Source organism: Bombus pyrosoma, linkage group LG1 (assembly GCF_014825855.1).
Source record: "Bombus pyrosoma isolate SC7728 linkage group LG1, ASM1482585v1, whole genome shotgun sequence".
In the NCBI taxonomy this organism is placed as follows: domain Eukaryota; kingdom Metazoa; phylum Arthropoda; class Insecta; order Hymenoptera; family Apidae; genus Bombus; species Bombus pyrosoma.
This window is the reverse complement of record NC_057770.1, coordinates 1,386,003-1,413,349: the sequence shown is the minus strand read 5'-3', so window position 1 is coordinate 1,413,349 and position 27,347 is coordinate 1,386,003. Positions and strand designations below refer to the sequence as shown.

Sequence of the window (27,347 nt, the reverse complement as noted above, 5' to 3'; positions counted from 1 at the left end):
CAGCGGAATGATTAAGGGGCATAGAACCGTTTGTTACCGATTGCGCACGATCTGCATTATCGAAAACGCGCGTTCGAAGAAAGAACACCGCTCGTATTTGATTCACGGTATACCAATACCAAAATCGACAACGGTGTCGTTGATATCGTTCGAACGCGCGTGACAAAGTTGAATAAACGCAGGGTGTGCGTCACAGGTGTGGGATCTCTTTGAAGATTTTCATCGGAGACGGATGTTTGAATCATTGAGAGAGTTCGCGTCGCCTCGTCGTTCCTAACCTAAAAAGTCGAAATGGCCGAGACGGAGCAAGATTTAGGAGATCGTGCTGACAACGACAATTTAAAACCGGATAAACTGTTTATCTTAAAAAAATGGAACGCCGTGGCCATGTGGAGCTGGGACGTAGAATGTGACACTTGCGCGATATGTCGAGTTCAAGTAATGGGTAAGTTTGCATTCAAATGCATATAGTCCATAGATTAAGGCGTTTCTCGGCGACTCGTTTTGCTCGAAAGATCGAAACGATATTAAACTATACCTATTCGACCAACATACCTACGAACACATCGATCTTGCCGTTGTTAGCGACTTTGCGTTTCTTTTCGTATCCTCGTTCAACGATCAAATTTGTTCCAACGAGCAAGTATATATCGCGTATATGCGGAATAACGTATGGCGTTACCTTACACGAAAAGCAAGACGATAGAATCGACAGGGGCGGGGATAAAAAAATCTCGTGAAATAGAAAGAAGAACAATGAAACGAATAAGGCAAGAGAGGAGAAGAGAATGGAAGAGAAGAGAAGTAATGAGTATTTTGTCAAACGTTATATTTTAATAACTTAGAAATGTACATGTCAATTCAACGCGAATGGAAATAATAGTAGTAAAGTTACAAATCTTCGAACGATATTTTTTCTCAAAATTTGGCAAGCACCCTACGCCTAAGCGGCACGCGATAGAAATGTTAATTGGGTAAATAGAAACGAGAATAAAAAGGTAAAAGTAGAAGGAAAAAGAAAGGGCTAGGGCGTACGAAACAAAGCCTTTCCCGAGGGAACACGTATTTCTTGTGACGTGATAGATCTAGATCGTACGTGAAAGTATACGAGATAGGAATGTTTCGTAACGTTTTCTTGTCTTGTCCCAGTGGTGAGATTCGGAATGATGATGCGTGAATAAAGGCAGTTTAACCACCGCACGACATCGAGAACGATGCGAATACATCCACGCATTGGGGAAAAAAGAATGGAAGAAAAATACAGGCGTGAAGGAGGAAAGTAGTACGAGGAAAAATGAATTGGGCAGGGACACGGGGGACAGGACGCGCGACGCTTAAGTACAAACGAGATTCGATTGAACTGAAACAGATCTCGGTACATATTATCGGAAACTAGGACTAAAAATGAAGAATTAAAAGCGCATACTGTGTAAAAATCGCGTTACAAATATATATCGTTGTATAACGAGAACCGATTCTCAAAGTATATACATGCATTCAGTATATACATGTGTACGCAAGAAATGCGATATGTCGTGCGCCATTGTGCGCGATACGTTTCTTTCGTGAGTTACATCAATTTCAACGATGAAAAAATAAACGCGTATTTCTTAACTTATATCTGAATGATACGATTTAGTTCGTTGATAGATGACGCAATTGTTCATTGACGCAAATCGGTAACTACATACATATGTACAAACGCGACGGTCGATATTGATAGAAATGCACAAGAATTACCTCTACGACCGTCGCGTGAAAAATTTTATTGTCGCGGTGATACAGAAGGAAGAAACGTTTGTTTTTCCCTTTTCGACGTTGTTTATACGCATTTTCTTAAGTACAACATATCGGTGTACTCGAATCTATACACACGTGTACTAATTAAATAATTCATCCTTGTCGTTAACCTACTCGTATACCTTTAGTAAAAGTACTAATTTGAGGTAGACCCTGTAAAGTATTTGAAATAAGAAAAATAACGGTTACGTATGACGTCTAGTCAACGGATCGTTCTCTCAAGTTGAGCTTGCGTTCGCAATTATGTCGTTAAACTATCAGCCGGTGTTGCGTCAAGCAAGCGTTTTTCGTAAGTACATACAAACAACAAGCTGATCTACCGAAACTTCCGCTCTCTAAAACTTCCTTCGTCTTTTCTCTTCGTTTCTTTTTCTTTTTTCGCGCGTTTGTCTTTATCCTGTTGCTTTCTTCGGCTGCCATCTGCTCGCACCTTTCCAGGAAGCTAGAGACGCAATGGAAATAATTTTCCGACAACGAAGAGTATTTGGTGTTTGGTTTAAAAAGAAATAAAAAATTGGTGTTGTCGGAGCGAACGGTTTCTTCGCGTGTATAGGGTCGTTTGGAAAGGGGCCGGAATAAAGAGACGATCGGAGAAACGAAAGTGAACGAAGCAGAGAGCAGCCGCGTACGAATCGAAAAAAAGTTGAAAAAAGGAGAGAATCGATCCGGAAGACGGTTCTCTCTAGACACGTGCCCTTCGCTCGTTCTTATCGACAGACCGAAGGAACTATACCCATAGGATTCGTTCGTTTCATAACGAAGCGAAACACGCGCGAGTTAGTGTCGACGTCGCGATCATCGTCGCGTTAGTCGAACGGATCGATTGGTTAACTATCGACGTTGAGAGCGAACGAGAGAGGAACAATTAACAGGCCATAGGCATAGGCTTCATGTTAGCGACCGCGCTCATTCTTCTCACCGGTCCGGTGAATCTTTTCTCGATTTCCTCGAGAGATCTACCTCGCGTTTCTGGTACGCTGACGATTACGAAGACAAAACCAACTAGAACGATCGTACCGAACATCCAGAAAGTGCCGTACGGTCCGATCACCGAAACAATGTCTTCGTATGTCTTCGTGACGATGAACGTGCAACTCCAGTTGAAGGCCGTGGCTACGCTGGCTGCCGAGCCACGTATTTTAACCGGCAAAATCTCGCCCATCATCAGCCATGGAATCGGGCCAAATCCCAGAGAGAAGCCGATTACGTAAACGATCAGACTCATTAACGGTATCCAACCGAATGCCGTCACATCCACTCCTGCCGCCTTCACGTAGAAGAACGTACCGAATGTGAATAGAGTTAGACACATCGATATAGCGCTTATGTACAGCAACATTTTTCTGCCTAGTCTGTCTATAACGGATGCCGCAACGAACGTTGAAATGAAGTTTACGATACCTACAACGATGGTAGAGATGTTCTCGTCGATGCTACTTCCAGCGTCCTGAAAAATACCATCGGAATAATCCGAAGATTAATCTTCGTTTCTTTGTATATATATATATATATATATATATATATATACATATACATTTTGTTCGGTTTCTTACTAGTCTCCACGCGAATATACAAGGGAATATGAACGGTATAAAGAGCAAAGAGCAGAAACTTACCCTAAATATTTGAACGGTATAAAATATAACAGCGTTGATTCCCGAAAATTGTTGGAAAAACATTAGACCGAGCGAGATGAAAAGTGGCTTCAGATGATTTTTCTTGAACAGTTGCATGAATGCACCCTGCGAAACGTTACGTTCGCTCTCGGTGTGTAACTTTTGAACGGAGGTCAGTTCGTCGGTAATGTCGGTGCCTTTGCCTCGCAGCCATTGTAGCGATTTTCGCGCCCTTTTTGCCTTCCCCTTGGAGATATACCATCTAGGAGTCTCGGGAATCACGAACATCAGAATCATGAACGGTATCGGTAAAGCAGCGCCGAGTAACGCGAGGTTTCTCCAGTCTAGATACATGCCGGCTATGAAGCAGACTAAAATTCCTGAAGAAATCAAAAGGCAAACAAAGTTGGTTCGATTTCCATCGCAATATCGATACCTGGATATCTCGATAACTGGAATGGAGAAGCTGCTCACCTGTATTACCAAAAGCAGTTGGTAAGAGACCGAGGGTACCACGCACCTCGGCTTGTATCGTTTCACCAAGATACACCGGTAGCGAAAGCGACGCGATGCCAACGCAGAACCCGCATAGAGCACGACCGGCGAGCACCATGGCAACGTTCGTTGCCAGGGAGATTAGCAGCCAGGCTGAAACACGATATCGATCGATTAGTCGAGCCATTAGCGACGCAGGGGATCGTCGCGATCTGAACGATCGTCGAAACGTATTGGAAGGTTGGAAAATCGGAACGGGAACGCAGCCGTACCTGCGATGAAGGGTAATGCGGTGGCCAGAATAGTGTTTCTTCTACCAAGGTATTCGATGCTTGGTCCACCGATCATGCCTCCAAAGAGCGCGCTCAACGGCATGATCGATCCTATCCACATGCCCTGAAACAAAAACCTCTCGTAACGATCGTGTCCGGACCGGTCCTCGATCGTTTCTCGATCTTGGCTTCCCGATCTTGTCGTAGGCTCAAGCGATCTTATTATCCTATTCAAGATCGTTCGTCGACCTCCGAATATAAACAAGTCCGGGATGTAAAGGAAATACGGAAGGAAGGAAGGAACGAAGAAATTATTTAAGGAACGTTATCGCGCTAGCGTAGACCTTGATCTGCGTACGACGGCGATCGTTGAGAGGCGGGACATTGAGGAACCCGGAAGCATTTACATGGCGTTTATTCACGCGCGCGATTAAACCTCCAAGCGCATCATCGACCGATCGAAGGTTGTGGTAAATCACGGCAAAAGTCGCATGGCGTAACAGCGTAACGACTACCGGGAGGTAGCGACGTAGCAACTAGCAACGTAGAGCGACTTAGCGGCGTGCCGGCATCGATCAACAAAGAACCAATCGCGTGTCTCGCCAATCGAGGCTGGACAAGGCGCGTCGATGGTTGTTGAACGAACGAAACGCGACACGGGGTCGTATGGGAAACGCGTCGAATCGTTGATTCTACGTCGCATTGACGCACTCGATGGGTTAAACGCTCAATCATTTATTGACCCTTTCTCGATATCGATGGTGTGTATATATATTTATGTATATATATGTGTGTGTGTATCTTTCCTCGCGTCGTTGTTACCCATTGTCACCGTCTCAGGATCGTCGCCCTCTTTCAAACGAAGACCGACGCGAAACGATGTTTCTCGCGTAACACATCTTTGGCAAACGCGATCGTTTTACCTAGTTACGCGTCGATTGAAGAGAAATTCGCGATGGAACGGTAAATCATTGGTTCGCGTAATCGAGAACGACGGCGGAAGCATAATCGAAATACGTTGGAAAACAAACGTGCCTCGGTAACGATCGCTCGACCTTGGCTCGGTCTTCGGATAAGAGGAGAATTCGGATAACGTCTTGGTTACGTACGGTTTCTCGTTTCACCGAAACACTCGAGATTGCGCGATCTCCTCGCGAGGCACGTTTGTTTAAAAACAATTTTGTCCACGAGACAAGGGACGGTCGTCGTCCCTTCGGTCCCTTCGTTCCTCGCTCGGTTCACCCTTGCGTAAGGTCGCGTTTACGTCTCGGAGCGTAACGGAAAGACTTTCGTTCTACTTACGGTTTCTTTCGTTACTTCGAACGTAGCCGTCGCGTTGTCCCGCATTGAAACCAAACCTGGCGAGGTATAGGAGCTCGAGTAACCTACCACCATGGAACACATGGACACCGACAAGGCAGCCAACACCTGAAAACATTTGAATTAAAGCATTGATCAATAAGGTGGAAAAAAAAAATTGTCGCAGAGCGTGCCCCGATCAAAGTGACTCGTAGAATCACGTGGTAACAGCTCGTGGTTAGTTTCATCAGCTACAAAATAAGCTACTGGTTGTAACAGCGCGATGTTTACGAGATAATATCGGTCGAGCGAGATCCGGTAAAATCTCGACCGATACTCGATACAAAAGGTCGAGCAGTGGTTACGCGCGTAGGAATAAACAACGAACGAACGAACGAAACAACGGAAGACGAGGGACGCTCGCACGCGTAAGATCGTTGATAACATCGTTCAGAGATTTCTATATAAAGTACACAATGCCGTTATGTCGATACCTGAGTGAAGGTGCATTTAGCGACTGGCGCGTTGCCCGGTAATTCGATGTTCACATGGGTATCAGCTCGCATAAGAATCTTCATGATCGAGAACGATACGGAGACAAGGTCGAACGAAAAATTTCACGGAATTGTCCTGCCAAAGCGACACGGTCCCTACGATCGTTCTCGCCTAGACGTTAACCGCTCGATTTTGCTTTCGAATCGTAGAATGCCGGACAAACTGTTCCAACACGCTCGCGACCCGCGCGTGCCGATCAACGTCGATTTAATTTTATTATTACACCGTATCGGATCGTGTCCTTTCGACCATTTAACTGTCGGCGCGTCGCGTTGGCGAGATTTGCTGTCACTATTGTTGGCTTCGCGTCCTCGTATGAAATATCGTCTCTGGTCCTGTTGTTGTTATCGTTTTTGCTATTCCTCGTTTACTCCTTCCTCTACTTTTTCTTCTTCTCTTTCTACTTGTTCTTCTGTTCTTGCTGGCGCTATCGCTGCCAATGTTGCTGTCGTTGGTGCAATTGATATTTTTTTTTGTCGTCAAGGTTGACAGTATCGGTATCGTTGTCGTCGTCGTCGTCGTCGTCAATACGATGCGGTCGGAGCTGTCGTTAACGTTGACGTTGTTCCCGTATATCAATTACACGCTATTGGTACTCGTGGACCGACGGGTGGTTCCCTGTTTATATAGGGAAACGATGCTGGGGGGCCGCGACTATCCCTTCCCTTGTCATTGCGAGGATCCATCCGTCCGCGAATCGGACGATTATACGTACCTACGGTCGTATGTGTGCGCGCCGCTTTCGCGTACGCGGGGTTTTATGCGTGAGCGTAACTCGTGCCATTCCATCGTGCACGTTACTCGATCCCGGCACGTGGGACCAATTTCGAGAGATCGTGGAATAGAGAAAGAAGAAAAGAAAAGAAAAGACAGAGAGGAGACGAAGTTGTCGATCGCGACAAACGGCCGGTCGAGTTATCCCCCTTAGCCGCTGGCCGCTTTGTTTTCTTCGAATACGTTGGCCGCGATCGAACGAGTGCTTATTTAAAAAGAGAGCCTTGCCTCGGAATCTCGCGACGGAACCGCGTCGTTGTTGCGACCGGCCGATCTTGTTACTCGCGACCTTCTTTCGCGTTGCGTAATCTTCTTTGTCGGAGCACAACGCATTGCTCTTCTTTTTCTCTCCCGCGTGCAAGTATCAGCTACCGTGTTTCGTTCCACTTCGTTCCATTCCGTCCCCTTGGTCGTTGCATCGACGAGCGATCGGCCGCAGACGATCTCCGTAAACCGAGATATACTACGCCGTCGACTATGTCGATGGAAGATGGATGCAAAAGCATTTCTGTGTTCGCGAGCGAGCGGAAACGGTGTGATCGAACGACGCGCTGCGATTCGACAGCATCGTTCGTACGCATCCGTAACGATGCTCGTGCGATCTCGACAGATCGTATTGAAAAGTTTCGTTGCAATTTGACGTTCGTTCGCTAACGACCAAGTTGATTTAACGGACGAGTTGATTTAAGGACGATCGTACATTGTATTCGCGATAACTGTCGATCGGCATCTACACGCCTCGCATCTCTCTTGTCATTTTGCACTATTAATTGTTTAATATGATGCGCAAACGTCTCGAGAGTACGTCAGCGATGTACATACGTGGAAGGAAATTAAGTCGTTAGTTATTATCAGAAGCGTGCAAGGTCACCGTAGTTGGGTACAAACGTGCATGCACGCATGCGATGCATGCATTCGCCTTTTGTTTTCCGCAATTGCCTCTTTCGATAGAGAGATCACGAAACACGCGCGAGATCAATGCGCAATACCTTCCCCTTTTCTCATTATTACACCTGTCCCGTTTCCTTTCCCATCCGTCTACACGTACACCCACGTCTCATCATCCATAGACGCGACCCGTGTCGTCTTTTTCTCTGTGTGTTCTTTCGGACCGATTTAGTTTGCTTTAGATTACTATGTACATAGTTTAATTCGAGTCGGACGCGTGCCACGAATAAAAAGAGCGTGGCGTGATGATGAGTAAAATATAATCTCGTTAGCGATGGTTTAATTGCGAGTTCCGCGCTCCACGTTCGACGCTCCACGTACGTACGAAGGACCGACAGCTTTTCGGATACCGGATGCTCATTTTTTTGAATCGAGCAGCCTCGCGTTCGTTCTGCGTACTTTCGTAATATCGTGTTGTTCACGATATTTATCCCGTTTACGCAATAACAAATATAATTCTGAGTATACATATATACATATACATGTACATATATATATGCACACGCATACGTAATGCAGATGTCGTAAGCACAAAGATCACGATGCCCTCGAGTTTAGATCGAATGACTGACAGGGCGGAGAAGGCACGCATGGCATTCGATTCGCGTGAGAAGGAAAAGCGTCGAGGGCGAGAAGCTTCGGGATCCTGCACCGATATCGCGATGCCGCCTCGTGCGCAACGGTCGTGCAAGATTCTTTCGAAATCGCGAAACCTTCCTCGATCGTAATATTTGTATATTCGCGCGTACTCGATCGTAAGACTCACGTGGCGGACGAGTCCGGATTCTAAGAGACTCGAGGCGAGTCGGAAGAAAAATGGATCAAGGATGCTTCCTCGAGTTATCCTTGAAACTCGTACGCGAGTAGAAAAGAACGTGGCCTCTGCCGTTTTCTCGCGGTACGTAACTAACGTCTCGTCGAAACTCATACGACGGGAAAACGGATTTGCGAATGGTCCACGTGTTTCGTCAGTGTCAGCTGTAAACGGTAACCGGTTTCTCGATCATCGTATTCCCGCCCGACTCGAGAATTACGCGAACACGATTTTGCCATGTATCGTTCGCGGTACTCGTTGCAAAGTCCCGACCACTGTGCACGGCTTTGTGTCAAACAACGAAAAGATTAAGAAAACAAACGATGAATTACCTGATTGGCGAAACGCATGATGGATGGTTTCGGTTCCTTCTGGAACTGCGTACGCATAACGGTGTCCGAGTCCTTGGTCGGTTTGACATTTTGAGAACTCATGGTTGGCTTGGTAAGCTCAATCCCCGTATACGGGGGTTCACCGACCAACAATGGATCGAGTTGTTTGTAATCGTGATCGATACCCTTGTCGAGGGGATCGTACATATGAGACCCGCTCAGGGTCTTCTGATGATTGTTCCTCAAGTTCTGCGCATAGTAGTGGTTACTGGTGGCGGTGACGCTGTTGCCGGAAAGAATCACCTTTTTCTCCGCGATCAAGGCTGTCTGGCTGTTGAACGGACTCGCGTTCGTCGCAATCGTCGTGTTGGACGAACAATCTAGGTTGATACCCGAATCGTTCGTGACCGATCTCGTAACCGGAGGCACCCTCGTGTAATATTTTGGTAAAACGTTGTGTTCCTGTTAACAGATAAATTTTCCATTGTCAGTGTTTCGTTTCTCTCGCTTTCGCGTTTCTTCTCTTCTCTTCTCTTCTGTTTCTTTCCCTTCCGTTTTATTTCGTTCGATCTCGCGTTCGCGTATCATCGCGCCGTACGAGATACGAGCTTTTTCGGTCGATAGTCCGAGGCAGAGCGAAGCAAAGGCGAATCACCGATAAATAATAAAGGCGATTCGACTTTCGATGGAAAGCCGAATCGGCGTTTATTCGACCGATCCGAACGAAAATCGAACTTACTTGCTTGGTCGATCGGTCCTTCTTCTTTCTTCTTTCTCCTGGTAGGGACGTGCACCGCTTTCCCGTATACGCTTTTCGTGGCAAATTTTCTTTTATTCGAACCGGTGCAACAGAATTTATCGGAGAGCATAAAGATATAAGAGAATACCGATCGAAGAAACGGATACGCGCGTTTAGTCAACGAACAGCAGAGAGCTACGCGAATTCAGTGTTCGCCGTGGAACGATCGACTGCATACATCAAGGGGATGATGGAATTTTCAAGTTGGAGTATTTATACTGGTTTCGTTTATCGGGAATCGTATAGAGAGAAACGACATGGAACGAAAGAAAGAGTAGGATGCATGTAACGATTATCGTAACGAACCAATGACGAAAAACGACAAAGAGCGAGAAGCAGCGTGATTCTTTCTGTACCATTAGATGACTTTTACTCCTGTTTATCGATGACCTATGTTTAACCCTATGTTCACGATCGAATCATGAGCTCTTTACTTTCGCGAAAGTCGTGTTCGTCACTGCGGCGCATCTTGACACGTATGCCGATTCTATTTATCTCGACCTGTATTTCGATCGATTCACCGATTTCTCCGAATTTTCCAAATTCCCCGAAAATCGTATCTGACGACGCGCAACGCGTATATCACAGACCCGCTACAATCTCACAACGACTGCTTGTCGACATCCGTACAAAATTGAAAACGTACGCACGTCGATTTCCCGGTTGATCTAGACTTGCAAATATATCCATTTTCGCATTCTATTCAAATAATACCGATTGTTTTTATGCGAGTGTTATATAGCATTTTCCACGATCAATATTCCATATTTCCTATAATTATAAAACAAAATATTTTCTGCTTTCAACGACTATCTATCTACCTTTGGCCCTGGCCTTTATACCCGGCACATTTTTTTATCATTTCTCAACCCCTTTCGTCCCGACGCGTCGCGTTTGTTTTCCTTCTTGTTCGCCTTTCGCGTCTCTATCGCCCCAAGGCTGCTACTTCTCTCGCTAATTAGATTTCCAATTGCCGGAAATCTATTTTTTCTCTAATTCCCTTATCAAATTGAACTCGTCGTGTTGGATCAGCTAGCCGATAGTCCATTATAGTCTCGTTGCTCGCATTTAAGAAACGATGATTTCATTGTTTGCATTTGCGCTATCGTTTCTCCTTTGGACTCAATAGCCGATCGTCCTCGATACGGATACGACGTGTTCGCGACTTGTAGTAACTTGCCGCTCATTGTCCTTCGTAGTACTAAATAAATATAAAAAGAAAAATGAACGCGCCTTCTTGACGTGTAGTTCTCGCACGATATACATTGTACGAGTGATCTTCGACCTTTACGACCGTGACACAGCGGTTCGTGAACCGAAACCGCTCCAACTAAAAAAACGTTTAAAAAAACGCGGGCGCGAGCGTGCGCCCGAGGTCGGCCACTATGTACATATATAGCTTCAATATCGCCAGATTCTCGTGGCGCTATCTAACGTGAACGTTAAGCACCCCGTTAACCGACGGACGAGAAACGAATTGGAGTTGTGAAAATGGTGCGCCGCGTACCCTGCGATCGCTGTATTCGCATCGCGGACCATCGCCAGTATTATCTTTCGAGTAACTCTCGTTTGCTATTGACATTTTTCGTTCGGCGTTTCGCGAAATTTTTCCATCTTACTGCTACAAAATCGTGAAAAATTCATCCTACGTCAATTTTTTTTTGGAAAAACGAACGATTTCCATAGGTAGGTCATTTTCATCCGGCTGCATTCATAGATCTTTAACTCTCCAACGTTGTCTCTCCTCCGTGTACATACGTACGTTAAAATATCGCAAATATTTATATTTCGGCCTCGACGACATTTTTGATACGTCAAAGTCGCGTGATAGAACGTATTGCGAAATAACGAGCATAAATGCTAATGAAACGCAATAAATTCATCGATTCCAGTCGTGCTTTTGAAAAAAAAAAGACAGAAAAAACATACATTACATCGTTGTCTTCAAACATACCGCTCGAACAGAATTACGTAAACTTCCATTAAGTACGTCCGATATTACATTTGTTATTCTGTTTTGAAAACACGCGTAGGCCCGTGCAACAAGCACGTACTTTCATCGTTCCATTTGCGTAGTCTAAATCGTACGACGATACTATTCTCGTTTCTTCCGAACATTGCCGAAGAAAGACGTGGCTATCGTTTCATAAAAAGAAAATGAAATTAACGCGACACGTGCTTGCGTGGAACGGGAACGTAGAAAACGAGAGCAGCAAATGCAGCCGATAAAACAAGGGAAAAGAGTATACAGAGAAGAGAAGCAGATACTTTGCAGCATCTTCGTACAAAGGCGCACTGATTTCAAATCCAAATGTAACATACGCGGTCAAAATACATTCGAATCGAAATCGAATCGTCCTAACTCGATGTTACGCCTATGCGGTATTTACTATCGGTAAGAAAATATGAAATTCACGATATTCGCAACATCGTTGTGGTATTACATAGTTTCAGTTGTGTAAGTTGCTCATGAAAATCAATTTGTCACGTGTTTCGTTTACATATGAATGTTGTATATATATGCCAAAGACACAGGAAGGGATTTCATCGATATGCGGAATACGTGTGAATGCGCGCGCATCGGTCTAATCCCAGTGATCTTGGCCCGACCGTGAATTGACGTTGAATACTGGCGTTTGTGCGCACGTTTTAACGATACGTACAAAGACCGCGTGAATCGGAATCTGCATGGATGTACATCGCACATACGGATCCCAATCCGTTATACATTATATTATACATTATATTATAATGTTCGAGTTTGTTGATTCGGCTATATGCCACCGAAGAAGAAGCTCCTCATACGTTTATGGCGGAATATGTTTCTAGAAGCAAATTGATATTTCTATCGATAATATTTAGTTCGCCTTAGTTTAGCCTAGCAAAGATAAGATGCATGTGTAGCTAGAATCGTTGCAAAATTCCTTTTACACGAGGTTCGCTTCGGTGACATTTTAAGTAAAACTGTAATGACCGTTCGAATCGCTCTCGTATTATAACTATAACTCGACGAAGGGCATAGAACGCGAACACATCGTATGCATTTTTCGCAACAAAAAGAAACGTAGAATGCGAAAGGATGGAAAAGAAAGAAACAAAAAGTGGCGACGTTCAAGGATATCGAATATCAAGGGTTACTTTTGCGTTTATGTATGCGAGCGTGTAAACGAGCAGAAGCAAAAAAAGAAAGAGAGATTGTCGGACCATACATCTACGACATGGCATACTCTGCGCTTTCACTCAGCGATTCCGCGCTCTATGACTCGATCGTGTTCTATCCGTACATCGCTCGATCGACTGGATCGTCCTCTCGACAACGACGAATCTTGCATGATGTTTCGAATGAATCTCCATGTGCAGGAGATCGACGGGAGAAGCTACGCACATGTTCTCTATATGCAGATTTCGAAATGAAGGTGCGGTTGACTTAGAGCAATACATAGTGTGACGTACCAGCGGCGTAGACACTCGTGGCTGACGAAGCATTTTAGCGCTGCGTCCGTGACAATTAACGTAGAGATAAGTCGACTGCAATATCCACATCTTGTTGGCCGAAATATATTATGCTACAGAAAGCGGTATAGCGGGGAGCATTAGATAATAGTTGGTAATCTTTGATATCTAGCCTGTCAGTGTCTACGATATACGACTCTTTTGATGTTGCTACGTACCTATGTATCTAAGCCGTATGGCGTCTTACCTACTTCCCCTCATTTCTTCCCCGTTTCTCGGCGATTCGCGACAGTACAACATCGTCGTCGAACGCGACGCGGTGCAATATATATATATATATATAATAAACACGAACTATGCTATTCCATTTTCGAAGCGTAGCCCGTTTTTTTTTTTTTTTTTTTTTTTTTCTTTACGATAAACACCGACATATGTGATCGCACGTTGCTATAACTCCCGTTCCGTAAAGTTTCGCGGATTTTCGATAGCGAACACGCTTCCAATCGAATTCCGACTTTCCTTCTGCATTATCTTTCCGTCGCGTTTTATTCTTCGTTACAATCGTATTGCGTCGAATGTCGATATTCGTGGTATCGAAGAATGAAAGAGCGATGAACCCCCGTTGCACCAACAACCTATGTTGATTTTGACAATTAGCATGAAAATGAAAAGAAATGCTTCGAGTAAAACGCGTGGTTACGAACGTGCGTATGTATTGAACAGTGCCCTTAATGGAAACACATTGACGAGGAACGTACGATGGTGAGAAGATTCGTCTTTCGAACTATGAATGCGCATCGTTTACTCTGTCCACATACGATCGCTAAAGTAATAAGATCCATACAGTTTGACAGCGTGCGCGTGCGTATTTGTACAGGGTGTAAAAAAAGTAAGTGTAAAAACCACTATAGCGTAACTCTATACCTTCGGATCGATGGAGATTCGTAAAAAAAAAAGGTCCGCGTAAAGTTGATCTTGATCTTGGAATTCTAGGTTAAGTCTTTCTTATTGCATCGTATTCTATTCGTCAATAAGAATCAGCAGAGTCTCGGAGGAACTATGGGTCGCAACTCGACCGTTCTCTCGAAGAAAAATTGTTAAAGCTTCAGTAATTCTTAAAGTGTTTTTGGCTCTGGTATTTTACTCGGATTGGAAAATATTTGACTAGAACGACACTTTTTGAGTTAAAGGACTTTGAGGTTGCCGAGGCCGATAACGAGGCTCGTCTTTCGTGGAAATAAGGCTTAAAAAATTTAGGTCAACCTGTCGATGTGTATCTCGCTCATCGATTTTAACCGTACCTTTTTTAAATTTTGGTGCTCTTAACCTACTGTATGGCTTACTCTGTATACATTTGAGTCACAAGTATTGCATTAGGTTCGGGTCAGTCGTTTAATTTTCGGCCGCCTCGCGACAACCGGTTAAGCCGTGATCATACAGAAAGCGGTAAGCGGTAAGTGGTAAAATAGGCATTTGGAGCATTGGCATTGATTGTTCCGTCACTTATTGCGCCGCTTACCGCTAACAGCTCTGTACGATCACGATCTTGCGCGGATTTAAGACCTTCGTCGGCCGAATGTTCGTAAGTCCGAATTTTCAAAACCGTTCTCATTTCCATGAAAAAAGGAATCTCATTTTCGGCTTTAGCGGCCTAACCAATACCATCGAAAAGGCACGTTGAGATCAAAAATTTTCCCGCCCGGATATTATATCTCATCCCAGATTTCACTTTATTCGCAATGTGTTTACATTTACAATGAGAAAGTAATTAGCGTGCGATCGACATGTTATTTTTCGGAAAATTAGCGAGAAATAACAGAGATGTTCACGCGTGGATGAGGTTCGAAGGCAACGTGATATTCAGCGGCTGCAATTAACAATTTGATAATCAAGAATACTGCAGCGTCTTAACCTCCCGGGTACGGCGTAGAATTTCGCTTTTTTATCCTAGCGGCAGGCTGCGTCTCTTGCAGGCGTGACACTCGATACTCCAATTTCGTGTCGTAGAGTTCAAAAACTCGAAACTTGCGATTTCAAATTCTCTCGCGGTAATACTTTTACTTGTTGTAGCCATCGTTACAAGTGATGGGGCAGAACTACGTTTTTGACAGAGCGTTTCGAATGACATTCTCTACGTGTAATCTGAACTCGTCCAAAAAAATTGACCATCTTATTAGCCACGCTTATTGGCCCCGAAATTGCAACGCGAACCACGCTTCTCAAATGAATGTAGTTGTTCAAGTAGTAACACGTTCAATGAGCAAAGTGTCAGGAGTCGGGCTCGTAGAAATTCCCATGCAATGGTTGAAAGATCTAATCAAGGACGCTCTGCCATAGACGCATGGGAAGGAATTTTTGGCAACCGCATTATTGGCCTCGTTCGTTTACCTACACCGATAAAATGTGCAACATATTGGCAATTATGGCACATCGTGAATTCAGTAAGTTTAATCTTTTCCAGCGCTACGCAATCGCTGGTGTTCGCGGCCGTCAAGTGACTACGTGCCGGACAAACGCCGTTGCACCGAAAAGGTTGAGAATTATCGAAGCTTCTACAATTTCTTTCCGAGAGGACGGTTAAGTCGCGATCGATAGTTTCTTCGAGGCTTTCGATCCTGACGATGAAGAGGAAAATACGTTGCGCTTAAAAAGAATTTAACCTTGGCTTTTAAGGTCAAGGTCAAACTGCTTTTTTTTTACAAATCTCCGACACATGCATTTTCTTTTTACAAATCTCCATTGACCCGAAGGCGTACAATTACGCTACCGATTACGCTGATTTTGACACTTGATTTTCTTTTACACCCTGTACGTAAGTACGTGTACGCATATCATTTCCAAAACAATTGGTTTCTTTTACGTGCGATATTTATCTCGGATACGTGGTTCGGCTGACGCGCTCTGAAACTCTTTAAATGGAATCTTCAATAAAACATTTCGAAATAAAATATACGACGAAAAGAGAAAATAAGGCGCCAGTACATACAAAGTGGAACAAATTTCGATTTAACAAAAACAATGAATGTAGTATGTATTCGATGATTGAACGTTCGAGTGTGAATGGTATGGAAGAAGCGGGTCCGAAAACACTTAGAAACTATTGTTAACGATTAAAAAATACCATTTATTGAAAAATATGTTTCTTGTATTACAAAATTTGTCATCTTTTGATCGGCACACGCCGATCGACGATTCTGGTGGACGACATGTCCTAAAATTCAAACTTCGATATTATATATATATTTCGCGTTTCGATAATTACGAATTACGAATATCAATAGGAACGCAAATGGTTAGAGCGGCAACGATGACTAACAGCAACAGCGTTTAAAGGTCCTCTTACTGTCGCGACGACGCAATCTCGTTTATTCAATGAAACAGGCGCGAACACCATTTAACCGATAATGATGCAGAGGCGTAGTGGTTCGTCAGTGACCGAAATTAGCTACCTCGTTGATTAACGCACGAAACGTTACAATTGTCGCTTGCGTTTACCAAAATCAAATGCTTCTGTGCGATACGTATTTAACCGAATGGTAATAATGTAGACGCGCGGTTTTAACTCGACGATCGATATTTTTGGACGGTGGCGGTCACGTACCAAGCGCTGCCGAGATTCGAAAACTCAAAGAAATGCCAACGACAAATATCAAAAATACATATAACATAAACGCGCGCGAATACATGAACGTTGCCGCGATGAACAATACCGAACGTCAGAGTCGCGGTATGTACCACGAATGTTCAAGTATCGTTCGCTTTGCGTGTAGCTTTCGACATACGATACACCCGGCAACCTCCGCCGACATCGATGCATGCGATCGTCCTTTTTAAATATAGAACGAAGAAATTTCGGTACGAACGAAGGGATGCATACTGACCGAATAGAAAAGCAATGAAACAGACTGCTGGTGATGCACGGTAAAATTCCAACATTTTCCATAGGAGAGGGGATAGTCAAGAAAGGTAAAACAGAGAGACAGAAAAGTGAGAGGGTGAAGGCAGCAAGTAAGAGAGGAGCAAAATGGAAAGCCAAAAGATTCGAGTGCGTGTGCAGTCCTGGTTAAAAGGATCGTAGAATTTCACGTGCGTTCGGATAAAACGTATGTATACTGGAGGTATCGATCAGCGTGCGAGAAGTACAAGGGCATGAGAGAACGGTAACTGAAACGATTGAAAGTGAAAGAGGAAGAGGAAGCGGAAGAGGAAGAGGAAGAGAGAAAGGCGGCTAAGGAGGATAATTTAAAATGAGATTAAGACGATATAGGCAGTGAATGGGAAGGGAGATATATGATGAAAAATTGCGAAGAGTGACGATAGGTGGTGACGTGATGTGACGGCAGAGGCGCCGGGCACAGAGTATACCGGGCGACCGGGCCTAGCGACGTCGGCGACGGCGGTGGCGGTGGCGGTGGCGGTGGCACGTACAGTGGAACTTTCCAGAAGCTCGGGAGGGGAAGAAAGAGCAAAGCGGTGAGAGTGCGGAATTGTGGAAACAGACACGGGAGGAAGAGAGAAAGAAGGCACCGAAAATGAACGAGGGAACACGAATTGGTGACATGGTTAGGCGAAAACGAGCCGGCGGAGAACGGACGGAATATACGTCAATTGCGATCGGCCGAATCCGCGTTACGTGAGAGATAACGTACGTACATATCTTACCTTCGTTTTTGAAAAAGACACAAGGCACAGAGGCCATGGCTGCATCATCTGTCTCCTCTGGGAATTGGACATTTTGTCGGCGGGCCTCAAAATGCTCTCGTTGTGTTAGTGCTGCGTCGCTAGTCGGACTGGTTCGCGTCACCTGAATCCCCGTGTTCTACCCACGACCAGATTCTCGAAACTCCCTATCGACTTTCTTCTCTCTCTCTCTTTCTCTTTCTCTCTCTCTCTCTCTACCTCTCTCTGTTCTTTGCTATCTTTCTCTCGCGACTTGATACGAGACTCGCTTTGTCGCGAAAACGGTGTTTCCTTGTTTCACGCGTTTTCACGATTGCTTGGAATCGCGTTTACAGTGCGTCGTTGACACTGTCACGAGATGCGTGAAATCGTGCGCGATATACAAGCAGAGTACGTATACCACGCTTCCTTCGATACTTCTTTCCTTAATGCAAGTATAGATTCGAATAATGATCGGTGCGGGTCACGCGGTCTTCATTTTTCAAATAAACGTTCTTCTTCCTCTTCTATCTCTTCTCTCAACGTGTGTACACAACCACCCTTACGAGACTGCGCGGCAAATGACTAAAGTCTAAATGATGCCGCGTGGACGATTCAACGTATTTCTTAGCTAGCCCGAGCCTCGAGTTCGAGCCCGAACCCACCACCACCACTGCTAAGCGGTACCAGCGACACCACAGCTACCCTCCTCTCTGATGTGCTGTTGCTCCTGTTCGTGCTATGCTGTTCCGTGCCGTTTCGTGTCGTCCACTGTTTATTCGTCTATATGCTTCCTACGTTCCTGGCTCGCGCTATTCCTGCTACATCTGCCGCCGCATCTGCAGCACACACGTTTATCCGTCCCTGTGTCAATGATCGCGGGATCTATTAAACAGTCGATCACGACGAATTTTTTCAATCGTTTCTGTTTCTCTTTCGCTTTCTTTACCGGCAATTACCGACTCCAACGTCGATTTCCGTTTACCGATACGCTCGTTTCTCGTCTGAGTCACTCGAGATTAAGAGCCTGGTTTACGCGGTTCTAACCGTTTTTCAAATTATTATCGTATGTTTGTTCGTGCTGTTGTCCGTAAATTTGGATGTTACAAAATATGAGTGAAATGCACTTTTACGTGTGTTGGAACTTTGCTAATCAGATCGGGGGGTTTGTCTCTTTTATATAGAAGCCGGTGTGGTCGTAAGCACCGCCTCCTCCATTGGGGCGCGCGCCGCTGGTGGGGGATATGCGCGCTGACCTGGCACTTCCTCTCACCCTTCTTGTCCATCGGTCGGCTACGTTTCGCCTCGTCTCTGGCCTCTCGCCACTCCGTACCATACTTCGTCTCGTCGCACTTTATCGTGTCTCGCTTCACCTCGCTTCATCGTACCTCGCTGGGCATAGCTCTGCCCTACCTCACCTCGCCTCACCGTGAATCGCATCGCCTCGTCCAGCCGCGTCAGCTTGCTGTAGTCACGATGCCACGCGTTATCCTGCGATTTCTCATATGAATTCGATGCCCACTGTAAACCTAACACATACTCCCTTGTAGTTTATATGCAGTGCCATGTTACACCATTAAATCCAGTATATATCGCACCATTTAATCTCGTTCATTTTTCGGAAGTCAGTCGTACTTGCATTCGCTTTCCGTTTGATTCCTTCCGTATCTTTCTCCACCGTAGATTCCGAGTCCGACAATCGTTTTACTCTCGACCTAGGTATGATTACGACGATTCAGGGACATTTCGCAAACGTACACATGCATACATGCGTATAGTTGGTTTCTTACAGTAGGAACAAAGAATACACGAATAGTTAGAAATGAAATCGGAACGTCGGGTTTCTCCAATGATCAAACTACGACGCCAATATCCTCCGGACTTTTCACGGAAGGTTCCAGTCGTTCGACCTCGTTCGGTCGCGACCGTATACAGTCGCCCTCGATCCTGTCCATACGTACACGCGTATAAAATCTCATCTCTTGCTGCATTCTCTTTTATACTTTTGAAAATAAATTATAATCGAGATCGTGCGCTTTGATCGCACTCAATCCGCAAATACTGGCAATGTTTTAACGTTTCACACGCTCAATCGTATATAAATTACGATAACACAGAAAATAGTCTATCGGATAACCGGTTTTGTTTGCGTCACTAATGTTTTATTTTTGCCCGAGAAAATTTTTCCCCCTTTTTTCTTCTTTTTTTTTTTTTGCTTTTACTATCGTAAATTACTTTGATAAATTTTAATACAGCGGTCGGATATTGCCTGCGTGTACTGCAATTTACGTCCATTTAAACGAAAGCAAAGGACGCCAAAAAGGCAAAAAGACAGTAGAGGTCTTACAAAGTTCTGCCTTTGCACTTGAGTTTTATCTTTATTTAAATTCACAAAGCAACCTTATCTACGTTCAGAGCGATAGATATAAAAATCGTTAAATGCTCCGAATGAAATCAAAGTTGCTGCGATCAAAGCCGTATTTGTTGAACTTGAACTTTACGTCGATATGCAAAACGCTATTTAAAATGACATCCAATTAAACATACATTTTTCTACGCATTATCAAAACGTAATATGCGATTAACAGTCGGGCATCATCGCATCTTTAACCGTGAGTTGTTTGCTAGCAACGCACATACATATGCATAAGGCAATAAAGCACGTGTAACACTGCAGAATGTATTAATATACGCGTATGTGCATATATGCGTATTAGTGGGTGTACAAATGAGCAGCGTAACGTGTAACGATTGATCGCAATTAGCATCGTCTCGGGACAAAAAAGTTACCAAATGTCAAAAATCGGTATTAAATTGAGGAAAATTTCGATGCGATTTGCGAGAGAGGGGGAGGGGGCGCGAGAGACGATAGGAAGTTAGGAGCCAATGAGAAAAGAGTATTGTTTTTTTCGTTTTATTAGCGTTATTCTTATTAGAGCGTCATTCGATAGTCGCCTGTAGTCGTGTTATTAGAGCGCCTGAAGCGTGGCATCGAATTCAGATTTTGATATTGAATTCTAGAGGAGAACGACGACTACGTTGCAAATAACATTTCAGTCGAAGATCAATTTGTTGTCTTCTCTCCGTTTCTCCGATGATCAGAGTTCTTCGACAATTGTCGCATATCGTTACATCACGGAACACGGTCAACTCATTGATCGATAGGGGTTAATCGATGAAGCAAATTGTTAGTATCGTATCAAAGGAAAAATACCTGGTAGTTTCAATGATTGATAAAAATTTACGAACGCGACGCTCTGACGCAACGAAACAGATCAAAGCCAAATTGGTTCGTTCGTAACGTAACGTGATAATGTTTAACGTCGTTTCGGATATTCGCTTTATTTGTACGTGCAGAGAAAGAAAACGCGAGTCGGAAGTAAAAGAAATCGTTCGTCAAAACGTGTTCACGTTTGATAAAGCGAAAGGTATTTCGTATTAAACGGTGTGTTCCTTTCGCGTATATATAGAAGGAAAATGTGAATGGGCGCGGCAATAAAAAACGAGCAAGTGTTGATACGTTTACATGCAATATGCATTGATCTATGTTGCGTACTTTGATTCGATACAGATGTTTTCAAAGTGTTTTCGAATATAGAAGTAGTAGCAAGGTAAGCTAGAATTAATAGCGCGCAATTTTAATAGCTTAACGCGAACATCGGGAAGGAACATTCGCACGCGCGCGCCATTCAATAGTTCTCGTTGCAATATCATGCAGTCCCGTCGTCATCTGCCGTCTGCCAGGCCAGGCCAGGCCAGGCCTCCTAACGACCGAGGTTCCTCGATCCTACGTTCCTCTCCGTTTAAATCCAAACGTATGATGTAAATACATATGTACATTGCTCGATCGTCAATCCTGCGCATGACTGACTCGAACATTTCGATATACCTAATTAATGCTAATTTCACGTTCGTTTTGACGGTCCAGACGACGTTTATCAACCGAATGAATTAATTAAACGATCGGCGTACGCAATATCGATCGGTCTTTATTGGCTGTCGGATCTCGCGAGAAGATATCATCGATAGGGCGCGTTCTTCGAACGTTCGAGAAACTCGTTAAAGAATCGAAGTGATGGATGCAGTCAGATTAGAGGCATAGCTCGTTGACTATCAGCAATATCATCGGCGTTAATATCCGCCGATCCTTACCTTTCCGAGTCTAAAAACAGAGTGCGATAAATTATTCTCTCCTGTTACCAACTGAATACGATTACTCGTTGGTCGAAGTTTGAATCTAATCTTAATTCCGTTGCATCGATAAATTACGCTTTGAGGAAAGTTACCGTTGTTTGCCAATGATCGCCGACGATCTGGGTTAACCGAAGAGCAGACCAGTAATGTTTGTTGGATTGTTGTCCCGAAACGGGTCAATTCCCGGCAACTGTATAAAAAGATACGTTTGGTTAGGTCGTGTGTTGATTGACGCGGTTGATGACAATAAGAAAATAGATGGAAAATAAGAGGGAAGGAAAGAACGCTCGAGAAGAAGCCTCTAAGCACGGTGGCTGATGCACGAACGCCTGTCGTTGTCCCGTTCGTCAGAGTTAATTGGCCCGATACCCTGCTCGCCTAAGACCCGGGGGCACGACCGATACGTTTGTCAGGATCCCCCGGTGTGGGTCAACGAGAAGTAGTTCTTGAGAATCGTTGTCGAAGATTAATCGACCAACTATCGTTTCTTCAGAACCGTCGTGTCGTGTAACTCCCATCGTAAACGTTTCAACGTTCGTTATATATCGCCGATCGTCGACTCGGCTTACTTTGATTTTTTTCAGTTAAAAATATCATACCTGTAAATGATACGCGTAAGTTTATTTCTAATTCTCTGAAAGATTGATTTCCCAGTATGTAATTACTCTCACACACATACACACACACACACATTGTATACACGTTCATCAGATAAGGCGGTGGAATTTTACAAGGCATACACATACACTTGTGCATACTTAGGTACTTCGTATACCCGAGACAACAGAGGCCAACCGAGACGATATCGATGATACTCTTGTCGATCGCCGGCTGGTTGGTGAATAAACTTCTCTTACACGAAGAATATATTTTGGGTTTTCACAAACGATTCATCGCTGAAAACTTCCTAAAAAGTTACGTTCTCGTTATTCGACAGATTCTACAACTTTACTGTTACAGCGTACGCGTTCCTTTATATGTTACCCAATTAAATACTTACCTACGTTTACTTATATCTGGATTATCTACAATCTCCCATTAAATTTTATCAATATCATAAAGGTATAATACACACGTGATTAATAAAAAAAAAAAATATAGATACCGCTTAATCACCCTTGTTTTTCTTTTTTCTAATTTTCAGATGCGTGTCTCCGGTGTCAAGCGGAAAGCAAAAAGGACGATAGCCGACAAGATTGCGTCGTAGTTTGGGGAGAATGCAATCATTCGTTTCACTACTGTTGCATGTCTCTTTGGGTGCAACAAAACAATCGTTGTCCATTATGCCAACAAGAGTGGTCCATTCAACGAATGGGAAAATAACCAAACCAAAGGAGCGAGATATTAACCACAGTCTCTTTATTTCCTTTATCCATTGTTTGTTCTCATTCTCTATCCCCCCCCCTCTCATACACCACATTTTCTACGTTTTTTCCATTCTTCCTCTTCAAGTACTTCCTTTTTTTCCCCCGCTACCGTCCTTCAAATTATGCGCCTTAAAACTCGAATTACGTAACTACAAAATCATCCTACTTGATCAAAGGTGGAAGATGCTTGAACTTAGGATCGTATTATAGCAGTCAGTTTCAAATTCGATCAAAGTACGAAAATATGCGCTTAATACGTAGGAAGAAAATCTTTTTTGATCGCCTCTAGTCGAATGATATCAAATTAGTGAATTTAACCTGTCACTAGATAAGTTTAGAGGGTGGAACTTTTAAAATTAGACTATTGTTAATTGCATCGATCAGTTGCAAACAGCGATAAAAAATTTCAAAGTGCGAAGTGCATTTCGTGCTCGTGTATCCTTATCTGTTATAAGATAATGCGATTACTTTATTTTTAATATCTGTCGATATCTTATTTAGTTTCAATTCTGTTACATCATAAATAATGCTAAAAATTATCAGTAGATATCGAAAGAAAAGAAGAGGGTTCAATGTCCATGCTTCGAGTTACGCAAATATTCTTGACTAAAATAGTGTTCTGCCGTGCGAGCTAACGATTCTCATACCTCATTCGTTTGGATTATTTTTAAATAGTTATGTCACCTCTATAGAACTTTTGCGAAAAATCCATTCGATTGAGTTTACTCTAAAGTGCTGTTATATCTTTAATGCTCTACATTGCCTGTAATAAAAGCCGAGATAGACTAATTCGCTGGTATTAGGTTCAGTATCGACGGTTAAACAGAATTCCGACGAATTCGGAAAATTTCGCGACATAATACGAAACGGGGTGTACTACGACGTGGTACGACTCGACTAGCACGTAATCACCACAATCCGGCGCTCGAAGGTCGCTCCTTTCTTCTCTTCTTCGTTCGTAACCTGTTCGTTTCTACTATCCCCGTCTGGTTCGTCTTGGATCTTTCTTTTTTGTTCCCCTTCCTCCTTGTCAGGGCACTCGCCACCGTGTCGATTGTCCATTCTATCGTTGCCTGGCGTTACGTGTCGTCACGACTACGGAGGCTCGTCTGGAGGCTCGACCAATCGGATAGTAGAAGGGTATAACAGCGCTTATATTTATGACCTCGCAGTTGCCGTCACCTCTCGTGTTCCTTTTTTCTTCCTCTTCTATACCCTCGCGCTCTCTGCTCCCTGCTATCCTCTATCCCTTCTTGATCCTCCTGCCTCCGGCGAGTCTTTCTTTCTTCCTCTACCATCGTTACGAACCTACATATACTATACGTAACATACACACACATGTACGACTAATCTCTCCTACTCTTTTATGCCACCATTTTTTCTCCTTCCTCTGACTATTTCAACTTGCGTCTATTTCTTATATGGAATTTACGTGATTTTTGAAAATTTAGACGACACGATAATATAATATTTCAATTTTAATTTTTCGTTAAAATTCTTAATCGATCGATCAATCGATCGGTAATATCAAATGTATCTGCAATGTTATATATAACCTCACCATGCTCGGCTATTGTTACGGTAGGCAATAATGGTTTTACAATGTTTACGTAACGACTACTAATAATATTCTCTATTTTCGTCCAATTTTTTCCATATTATATTTATGTGGGAATTAGCATCGTCGGCGTTTATCGTTGAAATTATCTCACTTGTTATTTAAGGACATCTACATATATTATTGATAAAAATAAAGTTTCGTGATTACAATAATGTTTAGCACGAAGTAATATGATATGTTAGGTCGTGCTAAATTGTGAAAGATACGCGATTTAGCAAGGAATAAAATGAAATAGAATTATTTGAGAAGTAATTAATTATTTTATCAACATTTTATGCAAGCACACAATCTGACGTGTATACCATACCGAAATTGCGTGACTATACACACGTGCACGTTTGTGGGTAGAAAAGAGAAGAAAGCGAAAGAGAGAGCCAGGGAGAAGAGAAGAGAAAACAGTTAGGCATTGATATGGAATGACGCAATACCCCACAAGTTTGTCCGTCACGTTTTTCTTGAAAGGCGGACACGCGACGTAGGTATGTAGACTCGAGGTCAACTTGAGTCGAGCCTCCGCAGAACTTGCCTTCTCATTGGTTCTAATTTAGGATTGCGGGACTGGACTGTGGATCTGCGGTATAAAGTAATTTATTGTTTTGTGATATGCATCGTGTGCAGCTCTGCTGCACGCGTTTATGAATATTTAAACATCAGATAGATTATGTTCCAAGTATGTCGATAAGTATAACTGTTCGTCTCGTACATTAGAAAACATGAATTTATAAGGTCACTGAAGTAAAAAGTCACGTTACGATATATTTCTTAAAATGAATAGCGAGAAAAATAATCAGATTAGCACACACCGGTATGCGAATACCTTATCGCACACAGCCACTACTATATTGGTTGTTTTTCTCTTTTTATCTTCGAATTTTATATAAAAAATACGCTCAGTCAGCGAAGAAAGCATTGTCGTAAGCAGATTGTATATTATATTTTCGTTACGATCACGGAATTCTGTTACTTTCTCCAACAAATATTTGACATATGCATCGCGCAATGTGAATTCCTTGCAGTGTAGTTTCTGAGAAAACATCGGCTAAATTTGGTTGAGAAACGTCAGTGGCGCCAATGACTAAGCATACTTAGCGCGAAGGCTCGTCACATTCCACCAATCGGCTAAATGGTATTTCAAAATATCTTTCTATCCGAATGGTACGGTATCAGCGCCTCTGACGATTATAAGGTAAGATAAATCGATTTCATTTTACGTATTCATATGATTTCTATCTTCTCTTTCGTCGACGTCTCTTAGTCATCACATAATACAAAGTATATAGCCTTGAAAGAATCGATGTTGCACGAGAATTTGTGAATTTCTTCGAATTTCCATATAGTTTCCATTATAATCAAAATATTTTTTGAATTGGAAGAAATATTGATACGTAATGTGTAAATTTTTTTAATTACGTCAACATGTATTCCTTTAGTGGATATCGAATTAAGATATCGAAGGTAATGGGATCAACAATTCAGCAATCGATTCATTTTTTGCCATTGTAATAATGTAAATTCTTATAGAAGATATTGTGTTATTCATGGAATAAAAAATGCATAATGGACTCTTTATTACGTCTGAAGTATATTTTTGTAAATGTATTGATTAAATTTATTTTTTATTTTGTCATATATTTTTGATTTCATTCTATTAGATTGTTTAATATCAATTATCGATAGTCAATATGTTATCGTATACATACATACAGATTCTGTAGTCGCAGACGTGCCCCTCCATGTGTATAGGTAGAAAGAAAAAGAAAGAGAGGCACAGGCAAACGTCATTGTGAAGTATCTTGTTAGGATTACGACAAACGCATAACGATTGTTTCGCATAATTTTTGTTTCTTAAATTTCTATAAATGGCGAGTAGCTAGGTAATTCATTTCCCTTTACGGTCACTGTTCTTGCTTAAATGTTTTATCTATGTAATGAAATTCGATAATATCTACAATTTGTAAAAATTCTATTGCGATGCATATCTTAAATTATCGTTATCATAAATCGTCTATCCGATCGATGGCCTTTGTCCGTATTGGATTTTAATCCTTTACTCGATCAAAGTAAATGGCATTGGGTATCATTGCGGTTTATCTTAAAATATATTAATTAATATAATGAAACACCTATTGTTCGAAACTTCTCTAGTTAATTCCACATGAAATATCTACATATTGAAAAGTACGTTAATAATTACAAATGTCTATTTACTAACGGCATATTTTTCTTAGCGCACTTTTGAACCTAAGATAATTTGTTATATGTTCTGTTTTATGTATATTAAGAATACTGAAGAAAGCGCACTGGATCTAATATTCGAGTAATTTGAATCACTTTATGGCGATTTTATCA

General features: G+C 42.9%; 2 protein-coding genes across 5 annotated transcripts; one reads left to right on the top strand and one right to left on the bottom strand.

Annotated features, from left to right (window-relative positions):
• Nucleotides 1-62: 62 nt before the first annotated feature.
• LOC122566040 (RING-box protein 2) lies at nt 63-25,238 on the top strand. The gene is made up of 2 exons (XM_043722744.1): nt 63-445; nt 23,155-25,238. Exons 1-2 carry the CDS (start codon nt 292-294, stop codon nt 23,331-23,333), a joined length of 333 nt encoding a protein of 110 aa, XP_043578679.1. The 5' UTR covers nt 63-291; the 3' UTR covers nt 23,334-25,238.
• On the bottom strand, nt 813-18,966 carry LOC122565985 (facilitated trehalose transporter Tret1). 4 transcript variants are annotated; one of them, XM_043722636.1, is made up of 7 exons: nt 17,820-18,966; nt 8,906-9,367; nt 5,486-5,611; nt 4,184-4,307; nt 3,891-4,064; nt 3,417-3,796; nt 813-3,247 (listed from the first exon to the last, which is right to left on the bottom strand). In XM_043722636.1, exons 1-7 carry the CDS (start codon nt 17,889-17,891, stop codon nt 2,666-2,668), a joined length of 1,920 nt encoding a protein of 639 aa, XP_043578571.1. In that variant the 5' UTR covers nt 17,892-18,966; the 3' UTR covers nt 813-2,665. The 4 variants fall into 4 exon arrangements, with proteins under 4 accessions (XP_043578571.1, XP_043578562.1, XP_043578578.1 ...); XM_043722627.1 differs by lacking the exon at nt 17,820-18,966 and adding an exon at nt 13,158-13,262; XM_043722643.1 differs by lacking the exon at nt 17,820-18,966 and adding an exon at nt 9,645-10,266.
• Nucleotides 25,239-27,347: the final 2,109 nt, after the last annotated feature.